At 44.9% G+C, this 22063-nt stretch overlaps 1 protein-coding gene, 1 long non-coding RNA gene, 2 pseudogenes and 1 gene segment (V, D, J or C); all 5 read left to right on the top strand.

The window, feature by feature from the left end:
• Nucleotides 1–22063, top strand: part of LOC110202566 (immunoglobulin lambda-1 light chain-like) — a 157132-nt pseudogene that overhangs the window by 78499 nt on the left and 56570 nt on the right. The gene's annotated exons all lie outside the window — the stretch shown is intronic.
• On the top strand, nt 6254–6862 carry LOC110202570 (immunoglobulin lambda variable 3-25-like). The segment is given in 2 exon segments: nt 6254–6384; nt 6538–6862. Coding segments are annotated over 2 exon segments (356 nt in total).
• Nucleotides 11089–12998, top strand: LOC110202561 (phosphatidylinositol-3,5-bisphosphate 3-phosphatase MTMR2-like; annotated as a pseudogene).
• LOC110202564 (immunoglobulin lambda-1 light chain-like) overlaps nt 17772–22063 on the top strand; it is a 53718-nt gene continuing 49426 nt past the window's right edge. Inside the window, exons 1-2 of the mRNA XM_078154497.1 lie at nt 17772–17891; nt 18054–18352. Of these exons, the coding sequence (XP_078010623.1) occupies nt 17828–17891; nt 18054–18352 (363 nt within the window). The 5' untranslated portion in view covers nt 17772–17827. The remainder of the gene's footprint in view (nt 17892–18053; nt 18353–22063) is intronic.
• Nucleotides 18359–20134, top strand: LOC144457162 (uncharacterized). Its single transcript, XR_013486522.1, has 2 exons — nt 18359–18442; nt 18665–20134. It is a non-coding gene; the product is annotated as an uncharacterized LOC144457162 (long non-coding RNA).

The raw sequence follows: 22063 nt of genomic DNA, 5'->3' as shown, positions 1-22063 counted from the left end.
AGCAGGCCTCCAGGAAAGGTCTGTCTCCCTGGGCTGGGAGGGGAGGGACGCCCAAGAGCAGAAGCCACAGCCAGCCTCACAGCAGGGGGCCTGCAGCAGAGCTCCAAGTCTGGGACTGTGCACCTCCTTCAAGCCAGCAGCCCCCTGGGCAAGTGAGCAGTTTCTGCAGCTCTGCAAGGGCCCAAGACGATGACCCCACCCCCAGCACAAGCCACCTGGGCGGCCTGGACCCCACTGATGACCAGTAGTGAAGACCTACCCTGGGGCTGGCCAACAGAGAGGTTCTGTCTCCACAGCAACCCATCAGCAAGGCCCTTCCCCTGGGGCAGGACATGATAGAAGCCCTACTCCCAGTGCAAGCCAGAAGGGAAGCCTACCCTGCAGAGAAAGCAAGCAGGTAAGCCCAGATGCCCAGTGAAAGCCAGCAGTCAGACCCAGAGCCCCAACACCACAGCTTGGGACAATGTAGGACCAGAGCCCAACTCGCACATGAAAACACCAAGTCACAAAAAAGGTGGGAAAAGTGAGAAAAAAAAAAAGGACTTGACTATGGAAAGTTACTAAGGTGATAGGGAGGAACAAGGCATAAACTTAGAAGAGGAAAATAGTGGTTACGCATTACATATGTTACATGTGAAGCCTCAGCAAAAAACATAATTTGGTCTCAGGCTCCAAAAGAATTCCCAGAAGAGCTCAAAAAGGATTTTAAAAATCAAATTAGATAAGAAGAAGAAAACTTAGAAAAAGAAATTAGTTTAGTACAAGAGGGTCATGAAAAAAAGAGTCAAAGCATGAGAAAAGATAGACAAAAAATGTATGCACTCAGAAACCACCTCATTCCTCATCATCTCCCTTGGGAGTGTATGGAACCCATGACTGGCTGGCTCTTTAGGAATCCATCAGTCAATAATGCTGGGTTCTAGGGAGGCACTGGAGATGCTCAGATGTGTCTCTTTCAGTCCCTGCTGTGAACCCTCCCTAAACCATTTTGAACCCCCAACACCTGAGGAAGGACTAAAACCTGGATTGGTCAACCAGAAGAAAGATGCTTTGGCCCACTCTGAGCTCAACCTCCCATAATGCTCTGCATGCTCTAGCATGACAGACATCCTTTGCTTTGCTCTCTGAGTGAACCCCAAACGCCCCTTCCTGTGTCAGCAGCTACAAGGCCAAATGAAGCTGATCAGGAGCACTTTTCCGCTGATGACTGTCCAGGGCAGGATGCCTTGAACCAGACACTGTCTTGAACAATGGGACGTTTCTTATCTTGTTGTTTTATGGACACATGCTATGCTATTTATATAGTCATGTTAAGGATAAAAGAAACGCAGACATCCTGGATCTATAAGTTCAGTGGACACTTTACCACTTCTCTTCTCTTATTGTATTTAGAACCTATCCAGTTAAGACATTCCTTTCTCATATTATGGTTAATACCAATGGAGATTATGATTTTGGCTGACACAGGCATCCTGAGCCAGGAAGGGAGGGAGGGAGGGGTAAGAGAAAGTTGCTCTGAAAAAATAAAATCCCTTTCTACATCTGTCCTTGGGCTCATTTTTGATAATAAACTCTTATGTACATCTGTGTATATGTTCCACCAGCTTTGAGAGAAATAAACATGCACATGCAGCCTAATTTTGTTTTGCTTTCATAGACTGAACTCAGTAATGGTAGACACTGCCTAACACCACCCCTGTTTCTCTAGTCTTTTTTTTTTTTTGCAAGGCAATCCGCTTTAAGAGACTTGCCCAGGGTCACACAGCTAATGAGTATCTTGTGTCAGAGGCCAGATTTGAACTCAGGTCCTGCTGACTTCAGGGCTGGTGCTCTATCCACTGCTCCACCTAGCTGCCCCTACCCCTCTTTCTCCAGTCCCAGTGACCCTCATTGTACCCCTGGTGCCCCCAGGTTTCTTCAGTGCGGCTCAAACCAGAGACCGCTATGGTCAGCACAGACCACAGCTTCCTGCATGGTCAGGAGCCCATCCATGGTGTGGGTCAGCTCCTGAGGAAGGCATCCATTACCTGAATAGCCACAGCAGCTACTAGACCAGAAAGGCAATGCCCAGGTATGGCAGAAGTTCAGCCGCCTAAACACATATCAGCCTCTCAATGCCCTTCACACACAGGAGGTAACCAGGTCTGGGAAAATGAGGAGGGTGCTCAGGAAGTCACAGAAAGGAAAGTCAAAAGCCCATGAAAAACCCTGGTGGTCTCTCAAAAGACCAAGACAACAGAGGAAAGGGGAAATCTCCCAGGAATCCCCGCCATGCCAGGCTGGCCCAAATGCAATCCCCTGAGACAGCTCCCAGCAGGCTAGCCTCAGCTCCTGCAAGGAAGGCAGGGAGGGGAGAGGGAGGCTGACTCAGGGAGCTCTTTGGGGGTCCCTTTGGCCCTCAGCCCAGGGGCCCAGGCTTCCCCTCTAGGTCTGGGTCATGGTGGCCTCTGTCACTGCTCTGAGGGGCTCCTGGCATGTTCTTCCCTACAACAGTGTTCCCAAGTTAGTTGGGTGCCTGTAACCCAGGTCCCTCCACCAGCTGCTTCTGGTCTCAAAGCTTCAGGCCTTGTTCCAGGCCTCAGCCAGAGAGGAAAGGAGGGCAGCCGCTATCCTTTGTGGGGATCTGAAGCAGCTAGACAGAGACAGACATCAGCACACCCAGCACTTCAGGCTCCTTCCTGGGCCTGGGGACATGGAGGTTTCCCTTCTCTCAGTTCCTCTCCCAATCTCCCACCCTCTTCTCAGGTGACTGAGCCAAGGCATATGATCCTGGATGTGATAAAGACAGCAAGGGGATTTATTTTTTTTAATTTTAAATAAATTTTATTGAAAACTTTTGTAGTGGTTTTTTATATTAACAAATTTTCTTCCAATATTCTTTACTCTCTCCCTTCCACAGAACCATCCCATAAAACAAATTGATTAATGCATTTATTTTTTTTTTTAGTTTTCAACATTCACTTCCACAAGATTTTGAGTTCCAAATTTCCTCCCTATCTCTGCCCTCTCTCACCTCATGATGGCACACATTTTGAATACCCTTTCCCCTAATCTGCCCTCCCTTCTATCCCCCTCTTTTCTTATCGTCTTCCCCTTCTATTTTCCTCTGGGCCAGATAGATTTCCATATCCTTCTGCTTGTATGTCTTATATCTCGGTTGCATGTAAAGACAATTTTTAACATTCCTTTTAAAAACTTAGAGTTCCAAGTTCTCTCCCTTCCTCCCTCCTCACCAACTCTCACTAAGAAGGCAAGCAATTGGATACAGGTTATACATATGTAGTCATGCAAAACACTTCTATAATAGTCATGCTGTCAAAGTAATTATTTTTCCCTCCATCCTATCCCACATCTCCTTCCCCCCCCCATTTATTCAATCCTCTCCTTTGACTATGTCCCTCCTCAAAAGTATTTGTTTCTGGTTACCACCTCCCACCATCTGCCCTCCCTTCCATCATCCCCCTCTCTTATCTGCTCTCCCCCTATTTTACTGTAGGATAAAATAGATTTCCAAACCCAATTCAGTATGTATGTTATTCTCTCCTTAAGCCAAATCCAATGAGAATAAGATTCAGTCATTCCCTATCACCTGCTCCGTCTTTCCCTCCAATGTAAAAGCTTTTTCTTGCCTCTTTTATGTGAGATAATTTACTCCATTCTACCTTTCTCTTTCTCTTTCTTCCAGTACAATGCTCTCTCACTCCTTAATTCTATTTTTTAAATATCATCCCTTTATATTCAACTTACCCTGTTGTCTCTATCTATCTATCTATCTATCTATCTATCTATCTATCTATCTATCTATCTATCTATCTATCTATCTATGTGTGTGTATATTTATGTGTACGTGCATATATATATATATATATACACACACATATACATACATATACTCCCTACAACTACTCTAATACTGAGAAAGGTCTCGTGTGTTACAAATACCATTTTTCCATGTAGGAATGTAAACAGTTCAACTTCAATAAGCCTCTTATAATTTCTCTTTCCCATTTACATTTTCATACTTTTCTTGAGTTGTGATTTGAAAGTCAAATTTTCTATTCAATTCTGGTCTTGATTTCATCAAGAACACTTGAAAGTCCTCTATGTCATTGAATTTCCATATTTTCCTCTGAAGGATTATCCTCAGTTTCACTGGGTAGGTGATTCTTGGTTTTAATCTTTGCTCCTTTGGCCTCCAGAATATCATATTCCAAACCCTCTGGTCCCTTAATGTAGAAGCTGCTAAATCTTGTGTTATCTTGATTGTGTTTCCACAATACTTCAATTGTTTTTTTCTGGCTGTTTGCAATATTTTCTCCTTGACCTGGGAACTCTGGAATTTGGCTACAATATTCCTAGGAGCTTTCCTTTGAGGATCTCTTTCAGGAGGTGATCAGTGGATTCTTTCAATTTCTATTTGACCCTCTGGTTCTAGAATATCAGGGCAGTTTTCCTTGATAATTTCTTGAAAGATGATGTCTAGGCTCTTTTTTTGATCATGGCTTTTAGGTAGTCCAATAATTTTTAAATTATCTCTCTTGAATCTATTTTCCAGGTCAGTTGTTTTTCCAGTGAGATATTTCACACTGTCTTCTATTTTTTCATTCTTCCAGTTTTCTTTTATACTTTCTTGATTTCTCATAGACTCGTTAGATTCTGTTTGCTCCATTCTAATTTTTAAGGAATTATTTTCTCCAGTGAGCTTTTGGACCTTCTTTTCCATTTGGACAATTCTGTGTTTGAAGGCATTCTTCTCCTCATTGGCTTTTTGGACCTCTTTTGACATTTGGGTTAGGCTATCTCTTAAGATCTTATTTTCTTCAGCATTTTTTTTTTTTTGGTCTCCCTTAGCAGACTGCTGACTCAATTTTCACGATTTTCTTGCATTATTCTCATTTCTCTTCCCAATTTTTCCTCTCTTTCTCTTACTTGCTTCTCAAAATCCTTTTAGAGCTCTTCTGTGGCGTGGGCCTGATTCATATTTTTATTGGAAGCTCTGAATAGAGGAATTTGGACTTTGTTGTCTTCTTCTGTATGTTTTGATCTTCTTCCTCACCAAAGAAAGATTCTACAATCTTACTTCTTTTTTTTTTTTTGCAATTGTTTGCTCATGTTCCAAGCCAATTACTTGACTTTTAAACTCTTTGTTAAGGTGAGGATCTGCTTCCAGTGTGAGAGGTGTACTGTCCCAAGCTTCAGGGGTTTTGTGCAGCTGTATTCAGATATACTTCTAGGGACCTCTAAATTATCAGTTCTTCTAAGGTGGTATGGTCTGAGGAGAGGTGTTTACTCCTTTCCTGGTCTGTGTTCTGGTCTATGAGTGACCACAAGCACTCTTTTCTGTCTTGGAACTGTGAGGAGGACTCCCGCTCTACAGCCACCACAAGCTCCAGAGGGGCCCCCCTGCCCAAGTGGGAGAAGACTCAGCACAGGACAGGAGGCAGAGAAGGGTCCTTTTTGCACCTAAGTCCCACAGAGCATCTCCCTCCCTGCTAGCACTCCTGAGAGAGGTGACCACAGGGTCCTTCCCCAGGCCTGACCTGAGAACCTCCACCCTCCTCCTCAGATCTAAGAACAGTCTCAGGGGCCCCTACACACTTCCCTCTCCTGAGGCCTCACTGCCCTCCATACAGAAATTCCTTAAGTCTCCCCATGACTCTCCATCTCACCCCCCCAGATTTCCCCCACACTCCTCAAGCCCCCATCTCTTTCTTCCTTCCCTCAGCAAGTGACCTTGCACTCTACTTTACTAAAAACATTGAGGTCATCCCATGATTGCCCTCAGTCCTCCTTCTCCTCCCCTACACAGATCTCCATCCATTCCATCATGGTGGACTAGCCAATACAGCTCCAGTCCTTCCAACATCTGCCTGGCCTAGTGCCTCTGGAGGTAAGAGGATGGCCCTCTGTGCTGGTGCAGGAGATCAGAAGCCTGTCTCCTGCCTTTCTCAAGAGCTGCCATGGGGCACAGGGTCAGCAGAGGGAGCTGTTGGTCTGAGGATGGTGACTCAGCTTGGCTGGTCATGAAGCAAAGGGTTCTCAACCCCTCAGAACCCTGCCTAGGGCTCTCTGGTCTGTGCGACCCCCAAGTAGGTGCTTCCTTCCCAGCCCCTTCTCTGGGGCAGACTAAGGGCTGTTCAGCCAGAAACCCCACCCAGGCCTGGGGACAGTTCTGAACATGGGCAGAAGGAAGGGATTGGTACATGAAGGGAGGGGAGGGGAAGTGATTTCTATGACAGTCCCACCCCTGGTCCTAGAGAGGGTATAAGACAGACTTGGGGCCACCCAGTCTCAGCTGTGGGGCCTGAGGAAGCAGAGTTCTTAGGGGTGTCTCCACCATGGCCTGGATTCCTCTCCTCCTGCCCTTCATCATTGTCCGCACAGGTAGATGTCCAGCACCTTTCCCTGGCACTCAGCCTCCAGGGCTCTGGCCCTGACCTTAAGCTCACCCTGGAGTACTGCAGTGGAGATCTCTCCCCTCCACCCAATGCCAAGCTGCTGAGCCCCAAGACAAGGTCTTTTCTGCTTTCCTTCCAGGTTCTCTGGCCTCCTATGTGCTGACCCAGGCTCCCTCCAGTCTGTGACCCTGGGCCAGACAGCCACCCTCACCTGTGCAGGAGATCAGCTGGACAAGATGTATGCTGATTGGTACCAGCAGAAATGGGGCCAGACTCCTGTGCTACTAATTTACAATGACAAGGAGCGACCAGAGGGGGTCTCTGACCGATTCTCTGGCTCCAGCAGCAACAAAGTGGCCACTTTAACCATCTCTGGGGTCCAGGCTGAGGATGAGGCTGATTATTACTGTCTGTCATTGGATGATAATACCAAAGCTCACAGTGATTGAGAGAGATGAGGAAGTGAGACACAAACCCCTCTCTGTCCCCTGGGCCTTCAGCCTCTCTCCTTCATCTCTGTTTCCCTGCTGGCCCCAGGCAGAGCCTTCATGGGGCTGAATGCTCTCTACTCCCACCTGACTTCTCTGGGGCTCTATTCCCTTATCAGTAAAATGGGAACATAATAGCTCCTACCCCCCAGGGCAGATAGTAAGGCCTAAATGACCTAATACATGGCATTGCACCACAAACTCTAAAGTTGCCAGTAAATACTAAATGCTGGCTGTTCCTCTGGGCCTGAGCCCTCACCCACCACCAGGCAGGTCACAAAGATGTGGAAATGGAGGGAGATGTGGGGAGGAGGAGAGGCCCTTTCTAGGGGTTCTTGCTGCAGTTTCTCTTCTGCCTGAGGCCTTTCCTCATCCCCCCAACCCACAGCTGAGAGGCCCCTCCTCCCCAACTCCCTGGCATTTCTCTGTGTTGTACTTCCCCATTCAGGGTCATTTAAGCTCCTCCAATAGAAGGGAAGTGTCCTGAGAACAGAGACTGCTCCTGAAAAGGTGGGTCAAGGAATGAGAGTAACACAAGAGAATCATGAAAAAAGAGTCAATTGCCAAAAAAAAAAAAAGAGTCAATTGCATGGGGAAAGAAATACCAAAATTTCCAAGGAAGATAACTGCCTACAAAAGAGAATTGACCAAATGGAAAAAGAAGTACAAAAGCTCACAGAAAATAGAATTCCTTAAAAATTTGAATTGAACAAGCAGAAATTAGTAACTCTGTGAGACACGAAGATATGACTAAAAAAATAAAGTAAAAAAAAAAGAAAATGTGAAATTTCTCATTGGAAAAATAACTAACCTAGAAAGTAGATCCAGGAGAGATAACATAGGAATTATTGGACTTCCTGAAAGCCATGATTTTAAAAAAAAAGGCCTGGAAAACATTTTTCAAGAATTTATTTTATTTTTTAAAGTTCTTTCTTTTCTTTCTTTTCTTTTCTTTTTTTTTTAAAAAGTTTATTTTTAGTCTCCAACTTTCACTTCTATGAGATTTCGAGTTCCAAATTTTCCCTTTATCCCAAGATGGCATGCAATGTGATATAGGCTAAACATGTGCAATCATATTAAACATATTTCTACATCAGTCACTTACGAAAAAAAAAATCAGAACAAAAGGGAAAATCACAAGAAAGAAAAAAAAACAAGGAAAGTGAAAATAACATGCTTCAGTCTGCATTAAGATGCCATAGTTCTTTTTCTAGACATAGTTGGCAGTTTCTATTACGAATCATTTGGAATAGTCTTGGATCATTGCATTGCTGAGAAAAGCTAAGTCTATCATAGTTAATCATGGCACAATGTTGCTGTTACTATGTGTAGTATTTTCCTGGTTTTGTTCACTTCACTCAGCATCAGTTCATGTAAGTCTTTCCAGGTTTTTCTGAATTCTGCCTGCTTATCATTCCTTATAGCACAATACCATTCTATTACATTCATATACCACAACTTGCTCAGCCATTCCCTAAACTGATAGCTTTACCCTCAATTTCCACTTCTCTGCCACCACAAAAAGAACTGCCATAAATATTTTTGTATTTTAGTGCATTTTTTATTTTTCCCTTTTTTATGATTTCTTTGCGATGTAGACCTAGTAATGGTGTTGCTGAATCACAGGGTATGCACAGTTTTTTGTTGTTGTTGTTGTTGTTTTCACTGAGAAGGAAATTTATTTGATAATTCAAGGTCTATGTAAATAATTCCTTTCCCCACAGAAAATGTAATCTAATCAATAAGAAGAAGAAATAACAAATCACAAAAGAAGAAAATGTACAATCTGTTCTCCTTAAACAAATCAGATTTCTCAACTGCTCTCTGAATGCTCAGATAGCTTCAAGATTACAATTGTATAATTCATTTGAAATGTACATTAGGAGTTGCTGGGATGAGTGAGAATCTTCCCAAGGCTATCAACCTTCAAAAGCAGAGGTGAGGTGGTATTTGGTCCAGGTGGTCTCTTCAAACACTTGTGGCTCTGGGATTAGTCTCTTCAGACTCAGCCTCCCAGGCCCCATTCTAGCCTCTTTTTTAAGTAATTAAGCCATTGCTGCTTTAATTCCTGAGCCTAGGAGTCAGATGTACTTATTATAAGCGCACTATATTTTGGGGGAATTTTTTCCTTTTTGAAATGGACAAAGGCAATCCCAGTCAACCAAGCAATTAGTGAAATAAAATCTCCACGCTCAGTTGTACCAAACAGAGGCATAAACACCCCCACAAATCACAGGGAAACCAAATTTAAAGTCTGATGCCACTTAAATCATTTTAAGCAATCCAATAAGAAGGACATTCTGTTTTCCTTTGGTCCCGCAACAAATTTGAAAAGTGAGGAGGAAGATAGACCAAATCAGTTGCCCCTTAGGTTCAAGGTCCAAAATTCTTTATCCCTTCTCCACCCCTCCACTTGTGAATGTTCTGATTAACAGCAGCTTATTATTTTGGGGGTGGATAACCTGTGTCCTTCATTACTTAAGAATCTGATCTGACATTTTAGTAAACATGATATAGAGCTTTACCAGCAGGCCCTAGCAACTGCCTTAGTCAGAGAATCTGCCCAGATGGGTGTCTGTTCCACTTCTTAGGGAAAGCCAGTACCTGGAAAAATTTTGGGGGATGACTATGGCACGGCCTAGGTGAGATCCTACTGCCATTATTTCCACATTATGTTATTTTTTTTCTGAAAAGGAAAATTCCTGCCTGGTTAACGCTGAGCCTTGCTTTGAAAATCTTATGACTATGTGATTGGCTGTCAGATTTGATTCATGCCTAGAATCAGAGTTAAGGAAGATTTTCCTCCGTTATGATATGTGACATTATTATAACTATATCCATGTTTTTCCTTTAATAGCAAATTTCTATAATCAAGAAGTTTTGTGATATAATAGTAAATCTATTAATAATAGATTGATACTGGAACTTCTCTGAGTACTATTATAGGATGCAAGTATGAATGTTACAATTTTAATCTATATTTGGGATCAAAGAATAGTACAAGGGTGATATCCTCTTAAGGGGGAACTGATTAAACAGAGTAATAAGACAAAGATGTGACAAGATAGTTTTCTAATTAAACAGAATAGTAAACTTTGAGAAAAGCAACAGGATTAGACTGTTTTCTCTAAGAACCGTACACAGATGAATATGGTTGGCTTCCAAAACTTGCCTTTCACGGAATTTCAGGTTTTGAACATGTTTTCTCTAATAAGTTCTCAAAATTGGATTTTTACACATAAATTATATGGATAATGGGAAAGGAAGTGAAATTATTTTCCCTTTGCCAAAGTATGTGTCTGATCATTTTAAGAGGCAGAACATTTCATTTTATGATTGGACCCTTAAGTTTTTAAAAGATTCTTGTATCAGGTACAGGATTTAGGTAAGGATAGAAATAGTAAACAATATATAATCTGAAATTCTCTGAAGTCTCAACATTGGAGAACCAAATTTAAGTGATCATACTAAATTATACTAAGTCAGGATTAACTCAGGACCTCTAGATTTGGAACCAGAGAAGCAGAACTCCATGTGCTGATAATAAAGTCTATAGTCCAAGAAAAGATACATAGGTATCAGATGAACACATGAGACATCTATTACTCATAAAGTGCTGATTAAATGCACATTGAGAAGAAGCTTCTGGGATCCAAGAAGATTCAATGTCAGTTAATATTGGTGATAACCATTGCATTGCTTGGAATGGCTTATGCTTAAGTTTTCTTGGTTATTTTGGTGACATGGAAATACCCCTTCTCAAAACTGCTCTATTGTGAGCCCTCTAAGTAGACTGATCTCTAACTGACAGCATAATTATGCAATTATGGAAATTGTGAGAAAAACTTTATTGTATTGTTTGATCCTAGCCCAGTGTGGCTGGGAAACTGGACCACCTCTCCATGTCTTTAACCAAGGACCTATGTTATTCTGATCAGGAACTCTGATCCAGTGCGGTGGGGCTGGGAGGCTTGGGGCTCACCGCCCAGCCCAGCACTCGGCCCTGCCATGCCACAGAGAAGAGCGCCAGCTGGGAAAGCCTGGGCTCCTGGCCTATGGCAGTGTGGCTGCCCCGCGTGGACTTATTGTCCAGACCAAAACTTGAGTTTCGGGATTCTTGGGCAGCCCTCATCTCTGAGGAAGTGAATGGAGAGAGTAAATCCCCTTAGAGAATATATCAGTGCCTCTACCTCTTGTTTGAACCATTCAGTACATTTAAAATCAGTGTCCATCATATCATCGGATTCTATTTCAACTTCTGCAGAGAACTTTTCTCCTGACCTGAGGGTCCTGAGGGAGACTAACAAATTAGCAGAAATGGAAGAACCACCTTTGCTTCCGGGAGAAAATATTAAAGACATGGCCAAAGATATTACTTATACATGCCCATTCACTGGGGCTGTATTACTGGTTATATTTCAAAGGCATGGAAAGGGATCCTCCATTTGTTTTAGATGCTTTCCAGGTGAAAATTCTTATGGACTAGAAACTGTGTGCAAGGATATTCGGAATTTACAGTTTGCTCATAAACCAGAAGGACAAACCAGAAGATGTATATTTGAGAATTTAATGAAATATGCATTTTCCTATGTCCAATCACTTGCCTGCCTTTGCGTTTGAACACAAAGAGGCATTTTCAGAAAATGGATGGAAGTTGTATGACCCTTTCTTGGAATATGGAAGGCAGGGAATTCCCAATGAAAGTCGGAGAATTACAAAGATTAATGGACGTTATGAGTTACGCGACATATATCCCTCCCTCCTGGTTGTTCCAGATGAGCAACTGAGGAGAGGGGCATCTTTCAGGTCAAGGGGCCATATCCCGGTTTTATCATGGATTCATCCTGAAAGCCAAGCAACAATCACATGATGTAGCCAGCCCATGGTTGGAGTGAGTGGAAAGAGAAGCAAAGAGGATGAAAAATATCTTCAGGCTATCACGGATTCTAATGCCCAGTTCCATAAAATCTTCATTTTTGATGAACAGCCCAATGTTCATGCTGTTGCTAATAAGGCTAAGGGTCGTGGTTATGAGAGTGAGGATGCTTATCAGAATGCAGAACTAATTTTTCTGGATATCCACACTATTCATGTCATTAAGAAAACTAAAAGAGATTGTGTCCCCAAACACTGAGGAAACTCATTGGCTATCTAACTTAGAATCTGCTCATTGGTTAGAACATATTAAGCTCATTCTTGCTGGGGCTCTTAGGATTGCTGACAAGGTGGAATCAGGGAAAACTTCTGTGGTGATGCACTGCAGTGATGGATGGGATCAAACTGCTTAGCTCACCTTCTTGGCTATGCTTATGCTGGATGGTTATTATTGGACCATCAGAGCATTTGAAATTCTTGTGGGAAAAGAGTGGTTGAGCTTTGGACACCTATTTCTTTTTTTTTTGGGGGGGCAATTGGGATTAAGTGAAGTGACTTGCCCAGGGTCACATAGCTAGTAAGTGTGAAGTGTTTGGTATGAGGCCGAATTTGAACTCAGGTCCTTCTGACTTCAGGGCCAGTGCTCTATCCATTGCATCACCTAGCTGCCCTTACACACCGATTTCAACTAAGAATTGACCCTGGAGATGAGAACCATGCAGATGCAGACAGATCACCCATTTTCCTTCAGTTTATTGACTGTGTCTGGCAGATGACAAGACAGTTTCCTACAGCATTTGAAATCAACGAGTATTTTCTGATTACCATTTTGGACCAACTGTACAGCTATTTATTTGGGACATTCCTGTGTATCAGTGAGCAGCAGAGAGGAAAAGAGAATCTCCCCAAAAGAACCGTATCCCTGTGGTCTTATATAAATAGCCAGCTTGAAAACTTTGCTAATCCCCTGTATGTGAGCTACTCCAGTTATGTCTTTTATCCAATGGCTAGCATATGCCACCTAGAGCTTTGGGTGGGGTATTACATCAGATGGAACCCACGGATGAAGCCACAGGAGCCTAACCATAAGCGATATAAAGAACTTCTTGCTAAAGGAGCAGAGCTTCAAAAGAAGGTGGAGGAACTACAAAGAGAGATCTCTAGCCACTCATCCTCATCCTCGGAAAGGGCCAGTTCTTCTGCACAATATGCCACTCTGGCCCAAACCGTCGTATAAAAAGAAAGACTTTTCTTTTTGGCAAAGAGGAATTTTTATCACTGATTCCCTTATCACGGCAGCTTTCCTAGTAGAATGTCTTCTGAATTTAGGACCTATCTGAGAGAGCTCTCAGCCACTTTATTTATTATGCCTCTCTCTAAGGTGAATTAGTACTTTAGTACTGCAAGTATCTTATTTAAAATAACCCCCCTATGCAATTACTTGATTATGTTCTGATAACACTAATTCCACCAAGACACCTACAGACTATTAGAATGTTCACCCCTGGATCCAGAATGGAAACAAGTTTGTCTTTAATAGGAAAATACTGCTTCAGAAATTCAACATTATCTAGTAGAAATAGTATAAAAGTTCTCATTAGTGCACCCAACTGAATGGGACAAAAGTAGCCTACTACAGAGTAATCAATTCATAAGATTATCAAGTGAATACAGACTTTAATGGCATCACAGGGCTGGTGACACAGACATTAAGGGACAGGCCACGTAACTCCAACTTCTTCAGTTTTTCCTGTTAACAATAGTTGGCCTGTCCTTTTCTTTTGATCTCTTCCTTTGCCCATATGTTTTATAATATGAAAGACCAAGTTTTGAGGCTGTTTATGGGGTGGTGATGGCCACAGGTTATTAAACATTGTCATTGTGTAAGATTTATCGTGGTTCTAAAATGAGGCCTTATGGGAAATATGATGTAGACTCTGAAGTTCAGTTAACTGACAGCTCTTCAAGTTTTACTTCATTTACCCACATGTACCAGTTTTATTAATTATACCAGAAATAGGATCATGAGAAGATGAAGCTGTTTGGAGTTTGAAAACACAAATCTATCCCACTTTGGTTCTGATACTAATTTTTGTGTCAGAGGCATTATGAAGGTAACTGGTAGGTACAAAGCTACAGTCTGAAATTCTTACTAGGACTGACACATGGCCGCCCTCACCCCTCCCTCCCCAGTTTTATGCACAAACTATTTGTGCGATCAGCGATATACTCAAAAGTTTATACCAAGTACTTTACTACTTTTCCCCATAGTGAATCCAGTCATTCTACTGAATGATCAAACCTGCCAACCAAAGGAACTGTTGCATGTAAAAAATATGTATTTATTACAATCTCAATGTAAGTGGAGGTAGCCTTGATTTCTTAGTTGGTTATAGTAAGATTTCAGCACTGGCATAAATATATGACTGCCTGCTGTCTACTTTACTAAGAGCCACGAATAAGGTAATGTACTGTAACAAAAATAAGCTTGTTGCTCCTTGGGTCTTTAATTTTAAAAAATTCAACTGACTTTAAAAAAAAAAAAAGAAACTCTGATACAAGGAGTTTTTCCCAGGTGTTAACCCATATGTCTCCTAAGGGCCACTAGCAGGTCTAACTACTCCCACAGCTGCCAACTTGTGGGTATGGAATCCTGAATCATCAGAAGAAGGCCCCAGCTCTGAGTGGATGTTTGAAGCCATTGGAGGCCTTACCTTTCAGCCTGAAGAAGGTGACATCTGAGGCAGATGGCTCCCCCAAGAGTGTGTACCAGACTGTGGAAAGAAGGGCTCCCTCCCCTGGTACAGGGACAAAGGGAGACCAGAGGTCAGGTGTGTCTGAGGACATGACTGTGACTGGAGATCCCTCAGTCTTGGACATCTTGGGGTCAGCCCTGAGCCTCAGCTAAGCCTGGCACTGTCCCTGATCCCAGCTCTCCTGACCCTGAAGAGTCTGGCTTCTGCCCCCACTTCCATGTGCTCTCCTCTCTGACCAAACTGAATAATCCTCTCCAAATTCTCTGAAGTTGTTCCAATCTCTCAACAAGTCTTCCAAGGAAACCATTTCCCTCTTTCCAAACTTTCTCAGGACTTGATGCCTTGGTTCTCCTAAAATCAATAATTTCTTCCCCTCCAGTAAGGAGATGCCTACTAAATGGGCCAGAAAGATGCCTTCATCTTCCTACAGACACTGACCCATTTAACAGAGGAAGAAAGCCCAGTAATGAGGCCCTGAGGGGCTCAGCCTCAGACAGGGAAAGTGCCTAGAAGACATTGGTCCCATGTTATATAGGAAGAAAGGGATGAGGAGAAAAGAATAGAAAGTGGGGAGAGAAAAAGACCAATGAGAGAACTGGGCAGAGATGGGGGAATGGGCATTCAGTCATGACTCAAGGGTGGAAAAGCCTTCAGCCTGAGTTCTCCAGACCTTCCCTGGGGCTGCCATTGGCCCTGTGGCCACCAGAGGGAGATGTTGGAATGAGTTTGGGCTGAGCTGGGCTGGAAATGACCATTGGGGACATTATTTCATTTTCTTAAACCTTGTCCTACAGCTGGCTCCCTAAGGGTCTCGGTATCTGGGGAATCTGAGGTCTCAGAGTTCTGAGATCTTCTTGATTTGATCACTGAAGGTCAAAGATGAAAAATCCTTATCAGTCCTCTTCTCCGTTGAAGCAGTAGCCAGTAGTCTGACAGCTGAGACTCTTTTTCTTCCCCCTTTCCTCTGCTGAGTCTCTTTCCCTGCTCCATCTAAATATGCTCTTACTCTGGGGGTCATGGGTCTCTTTTTCCTAGTTTTTGTTTCAATTTCTTTAGGACGGCAAAAAGGAAGCTCTTTCAAGGAGTGACTGTAATTTTAAATCATGCCTTGTGAAGAAATGTCATTTTTAAAAATATCTTCTAAGTAGCAAAATATTTAGAACCCTAGGTAGTATAGTGGGTAGAGATTTGGGCCTGGATTCAGGAAGACCCAAGTTCAAATCCTGACCCAGGCACTTACAAGCTGTGGGACCCTGGGCAAGTCACCTAACCTCTCTCTGCCTCAGTTTCCTCATACTTCATATGGACTTAATAATACTACCTACCTCCCAGGGTTATTGTGGGAATTGGATGAGATGATGATTGTGAAGTGCTTAGCACAGAGCCTGGCAAAGAGTAACTGCTAAGGAGGAGGGAGAAAGGAGAAGGGAACATCTGATAGGTGCAGTACACAGAGCCTCGAATTGAAGTCAGGAAGACACGATTTTGAATATGGCTTCAGACTCTCTTTGTGTGACCCTGGCCAAGTCACTTAATCTCCATGGGCCTCAGTTTCCTCATCTGTCAAATGTGGATAATAATAGCATTTACCTGTCACAGTGGTTGTGAACATAAAATGAAATAACATCTGTAGGGCTCCCCAGAAAGAGTTCTTTCAGACAAAAAGGGCAGAACATTAGACAGAAACAGACACAGAAGCAGCTGCTTAAGGAGGCGCTGGTGAGGGCAATGACATTTTCTAATTATCAGCCACAGAGAACTGTTCTTACATACCTCAGGCTGACATTGAGAAGATTGAGAATCATGTGGATTTCTTCCTCTGAAAACCAGAAATTCCTATTTTATGACCATTTTTTTCAGTTAAGAATGAATCTTATTCTTATAAATTTTAACCTTCTCCATGTACCTAAGAAATGAGTCTCTAATTCAGTATTTTGCTACCAGGAAGAGTCTCTCTAAACACTGATGAAGATAAGGGTCATTTTCCTCCTTCCACTGTGCTAACAGCTGGGAATATAAATGGAAGTGAAAAGGAAGACAGTCCCAGTTTTCAGAAAGCTTCCATTCCAAAGGGGGACCACAATAAAAAAGGGGACCTTCCTCCTGACCTTTCCTAGGGCCGCCATTGGCCCTGCGGCCAGGAGAGGGAGACGTTGTATTGAGTTTGGGGCTGACCTGGGTTGGAAATGTGCCCTGAGGCTCTTGGCCCCTGAGCTCCTGGTCTCCTGTTCTGTGGCCTAGGGGAGGTTTAGCTGATGCTGCCTTCCCAGCCCCTCCCAGTGAGCTGGGGACAGATGGAGAGACCCCTCCCAACACCCTCCCTTTGTATGGGACAGTTCAGAATTCCCTTAGGCCCCAGAGTTTGAACAGCACCCTAAGGGCCTCAGTGTCCAGAGAATCTGCTTGGATTACCAGATGAAAACAGTCCCTTTGGACTGGATCACTGAAGGCCAGAGCTGGGAGGGAACTTAGAGATCCCTGGTCCAATCCCCCTCATTTCACCAATGGGGAAGTGTGGCCCACAGTGAGGGTGTGCCTGGCTTTCTTCCTCTGCAACCTCTTGGAAGGCCTGAGCAGCAGGAGCCCCGGGGATTTGGGGGCAGAGGTTGGGCCCACTTTCTGTTATAATTGTGTTTTTGCATGGTCATGACACAGCTCTGGATTGGGGGTAGGGCAAGGAAACAAGCATTTATTAATCAATTCTTGTGTAAGAGACTTGTGCTAAGTATAGGGGTTTCAGTGGAAATACACAGTGAGTCCCTGCCCTCACGGAGCTTACATTCTAAGAGGGGAAGACACCCCATGACAGGGGTTGTGATGGGGGAGAGAAGTCACCATCCCAGGGTGTTTCTGAAGCCTCCAGAGTCACAGGCACAGCTGGAGGGGAATAAAGCCTGGCTGTCCCCAAGCAGGTCCTGGGGGAACTCACCAATGGGAGGACGAATGGTCCATGGTGAGAAAGCCCCAGTGCACAGGGAAGGTCCAGGAGGAGAAAGCAGTTCAGTTACATTGATAAGGTCCTGGAGCATCAGACACAGACCTGGGGAGGAATGAACCTGACTCCCAGAATCCCAGAATATCAGAGTAGGAAATGACCTCAGGGCCATGATGACCATCCCCTGCCAGAAGCAGGACCTGCCCCCTCTGCCCCAGGAGCCCACAGTCAGGCCTCCCCTGAGGACCCTCCTTCAGGGATCCAGAGCAGGAGCAGATTTGCATGTGGGAGCCCTTCTCCCTGCAGGGCCTGGGCTGGTCTTAAGAGAGCCCTGGGGGAGCCCAGCCCCTGCCGGGAGCCTCAGGACCCTGAGCTATGGGAGGAACCTTGGCCATGGCCTGGATCTCTCTGCTATTCTCACTCCTGACTGTCTACACAGGTGAGGCTTCCCAGGGACTCCTCCCTCTGGCTCAGGCCTCACATTGTCTCAGTCCAGGCCCAGGCCTGCCCTGAGCAAACCTGAAGCTGCCTGAGGGGCCAGCATCCCCTTGGGGAGAGAGGCCCCTGCCTCTGACCAATGTCTTCTTTCCTCTCCTTGCAGGTTCTGGGGCCTCCAATGTGCTGACTCAGCCACCTTCAGTGTCCAAAGGCCTGGGAGAGACGGCCTCCATCTCCTGTACTGGGGATGTAATTAGTAATGGATATGTACAGTGGTACCAGCAGAAAGCTGGCCAGACCCCTAAGTTGGTGATTTACAATACTAGTAACAGGCCCTCAGGGATCCCTGACAGATTCTCTGGCTCCAGCTCAGGGAACACAGCCACCCTGAGCATCTCTGGGCTCCAGGCTGAGGATGAGGCTGATTATTACTGTCAGGACTGGGATGGTAGTGCTAATGCACACAGTGACACAGACTGATGGGGAAGTGAGACAAAAACCCCCACGTCCTGCTCCCACTGTGCCCTCCCCTCTGGGCTCCAGAGGTGCCTGGTAAGCACAGGACAGAGACAACTTCTCCCTCAGGCCCCTTCCTCCCCTCCTCCCTCCCTGCTCTTCTGCCTGGGCAGCCCCTTCCCCCTCTCTGTACCTCCCCCTCTAAGTCTCCTTCCTCCTCCCCAAGCCCTCATCTGCTCCATCCCTCCCTCCATGTTCTCCCCTCTCATTCCCTGAGCTCTGCTGCCCCCCTAAAAGCCTGTTTTGGCCTCTCCCCAGCTTTGAAGGCTATTCTGGTACCAAGCTGGAAGACTGAGAAAGGAATCCTCTGAATGCCTCCCAAATTCCCCTCCAAACAACTAGAAAACTGCCTCAGACCTGGTCTGGGAGCAGGGAAGCAGCTTAGTAGGCCCCCAGGAAAGATCTGCCTCACTGGACTGGAAGGACAGTGAGGTCCAAGGGCAGCAGCAACAGCCAGCCTCACAGCAGGGGGCCTGCAGCAGGGCTCCAAGTGTGGGACAATCCACCATGGAGCGCCCCCCCCTGCAATCCAGAAGACCCCTGAGCAAGTAAGCAGTCTGTGCAGCTCTGCAAGGCCCCATCCCAGGGACTCCACCCCCAGCACAAACCACCAGGAAGGCCTTGACCCCATTGCTGACCAGCAGTGACTCCCCACCACAGAACTGGCCAGCAGAGAGACCTTGCTTCTGTGGCCTGCCAGCAGGGATACCCTGTTTCCATAGCAAGCCAGCAGCAGCAGGGCCCCTCCCCTGGGGCAGTACAGCAGCTAAACCTCACACCAACAAGGAGCCTTTACCCACCAGGACAGGCCTGCCCTCCAGAGGAAGCAAGGAGCTATGCCCTGAAGCCCAGGGAAATCCAGCAGCAAGATCCAGAGCCCCTGCACTGAAGCTTGAGACAGTGCACTACCAGAGCTCAACTCTCACTTAAAAATACCAAATCACAAAAAAGGCAGAAAAGGTGAGCAAAAAGGAAGTGCTTAACTATGGAAAGTTACTAAGGTGATAGGGAGGATCAAGGCATTAACTTAAACAAGGACAGTAGTGTAAAAATGGCTACATGTAAAGTCTCAAAGAACAATCTAATTTGGTCTCAGGCCCAAAAAGAATTCCTGGAAGAGCTTAGAAAGGGTTTTACAAATTAGAGAATTAGAGGAAAAATTGGGAAAAGAAATGGGAGTAATACAAGAGAATCATGAAAAAAAAGAGTCAATATGGAATACTATTGTACTATAAGAAATGATGAACAGGCTAACCAGAAAAACCTGGAAAGATTTCTATGGTCTGGTGCTGAGTAAAGTGATCAGAACCAGGAGGACGTTGTACACAGTAACAGCCACCTTGTGTGATGACTAATATTGATAGACTTAACCCTTCCCAGCAATACAAGGATCTAAGACATCTCCAAAGGCCTCATGATGGAAAATGCTATCCACATCCAAAGAAAGAACTATGGAGTTTGAATGCAGATCAAAGCACACTATTCACTCTTTTTTGTCTTCTGTTCTGTTTTGTTTCCTCTTTCTGGTGGTTCCTCCTATTGGCTCTAATTCTCACTTACAGCATCACTAATGTGGAAATATGTTTAATAAGAATGTATATGTATAGCCTATATCAGATTGCACGCTGTCTTGGGGAGGGAGGTAGAGAGGGAGAATGAGAAAAATTTGAAGCTCAGAAACTTATGGAAGTAATTATTGATAATTCAAAATAAATTAATTATAATATATATACATATATATTTGCTATTAAAAAAAAAAGAAACAAAAAGAGTCAATAGCATGGGAAAGATATACAAAAATTTGGCAAGGAAAATAATTCCCTAAGAAAATAGAACCAACCAAATGGAAAAGGAAGTGCAAAAGCTCACTGAAGAAAATAATTCCTTAAAAATTAGAATTGAACAAGTCAAGATTGATCACTTCATGAAACACTCTGTGAGTGAAGCTCTGGTCTGTGCTGACCTTGGTGGTCTCTTTTTGAGCCTCACTAAAGAAACCTGGGGTCACCAAGGGCTCAGTGAGGGACATTGGGGCTGGAGAAATAGGGGTGGTGTGAGGCAGAGAGTGAAAGAGAGACACTTTTTAGCATGCCCAGTGCCTGGCCCAGAACACAGTAGGTGCCTGGTCAATGTTACTCATTGACTAATGGATTCCTAAAGAACTAGCCAGTCCTGGACTCCATAAAGTCCCTGGGGGATGACCAGAAATGAGGGAGGTCTGAGCTCTTCCTGACCAGGGGAGTGAGCTCTACTGGGAAGGGCTAGAAGGGTCTCCCAGCCTAGCAGAGAGGGCCCAGGCCCAAGGCAGCAGGGGAAGGAGGGCCACTCTCCTGAGGGGCCAAACCCCATCAGACCCTTCTCCCCTCGAGTCAGGAAGACCCTGATGGGCTGTACAGGGTGGGAGACCCCAAGCTTCCCCCAGGAACCATCCTCACCACCCACAGAGTTCCTAGATCCTTCTTCCCCAAGACCTCACAGCTCTACTACATCCTTAAATTCCAGTCCCGGTAAGTCAATCACCTTCCCTATAAATATCTTTCCCACCCTCCTCAAATCCCCAGCTCCACCCCTACCCACCTCACTCACAAAATCACTGTAGTTAGCACTTTACTGGGAGGCTGAGGCCATTCCATAATTTTTCTGAAGCATAAAAAAGAGAGTCTTGGGGTCACATGTAGGCCTGGGCAGGGGGAGTTCTTCCTGAGGTCTCAGTGCCCTGGGCTGGGCCAAAGGGGCTCCCTGAGCTGAAGTTGGAAGGAGCTCAGGAGTATCTGGGGCCGGATACCACCTCAAGTGGCCAAAGCTAGGGAGAAGATGAAAGGGGCTCTCAGGGGCAGCAGAGCTGAAGGAATGAGGGGAGCATCTGGGGTAAAGAAGGGAGGAGGGGAGGGCTGGGGAAAGCCTTGAGGGAGGGGAAGAGGCCACCTAGGGAGAAGAGCAGGGAGGGAGAAGGGGAGAAAAGGGCCTGAGGGAGAAGTTGTCTCTGTCCTATGCTCACCAGGCACCTCTGGAGCCCAGAGGGAAGCACAGTGGGAGCAGGACCTAGGCAGGGTTTGTCTCATTTCCCCCTCAGTCTGTGTCACTGTGAGCATCAGCTCTAAGAATGAAACTCAATACAATGGCCATTCAGGATCCGAGAGAATGACGGGAAGGTCTGCTCTCCATGGTAGAGAGTTGACGGGCTTAGAATGCGACATGCAGAAGCACAGGTATGGATCCAGCCAGGGAGGCGACAGCAGACAACAGCATTGTTTCCTTGACTAGGCATGTTCATTTAAAAAAAAAAAAGGACTTGGTTTTGCTTTTCTTTTTCAACGGATTTAGAAGGAGAGAAAGAAGACTTTTGTTGACGTTTTAGCTTGGAAAAGTGGTAGGTTCCATCAGTGTTGACTGCATTGTCTGGTGAGGTTGCTTTACTTAATTGCTTTACGTTGTTAACAAGAGAGCTCTGATGCAGTGAAGTAACCAGAAAATGTTTGCTATGTAAAAACAATATCTAGCAAAGAAATATTTAAAAAGAAGGGAAACATAACACCTCTCCCTTGCCTTGTCCTCTGCTCTCCTTGCCAGCCTCTGCTCACTCTCAGACTTAGCCCTGCTGATTTCATTCCCCCAGGGATGTGTCTCACTTTTCTATGCTTCCTGCAGCCAGGGGAA

This window comes from Phascolarctos cinereus, unplaced genomic scaffold, assembly GCF_003287225.1.
Source record: "Phascolarctos cinereus isolate Bilbo 61053 unplaced genomic scaffold, phaCin_HiC Scaffold_4;HRSCAF=312, whole genome shotgun sequence".
Classification (NCBI taxonomy): Eukaryota; Metazoa; Chordata; class Mammalia; order Diprotodontia; family Phascolarctidae; genus Phascolarctos; species Phascolarctos cinereus.
The sequence above is the reverse complement of the archived record's forward strand: the minus strand, read 5'-3'. Positions and strand labels throughout refer to the sequence as shown.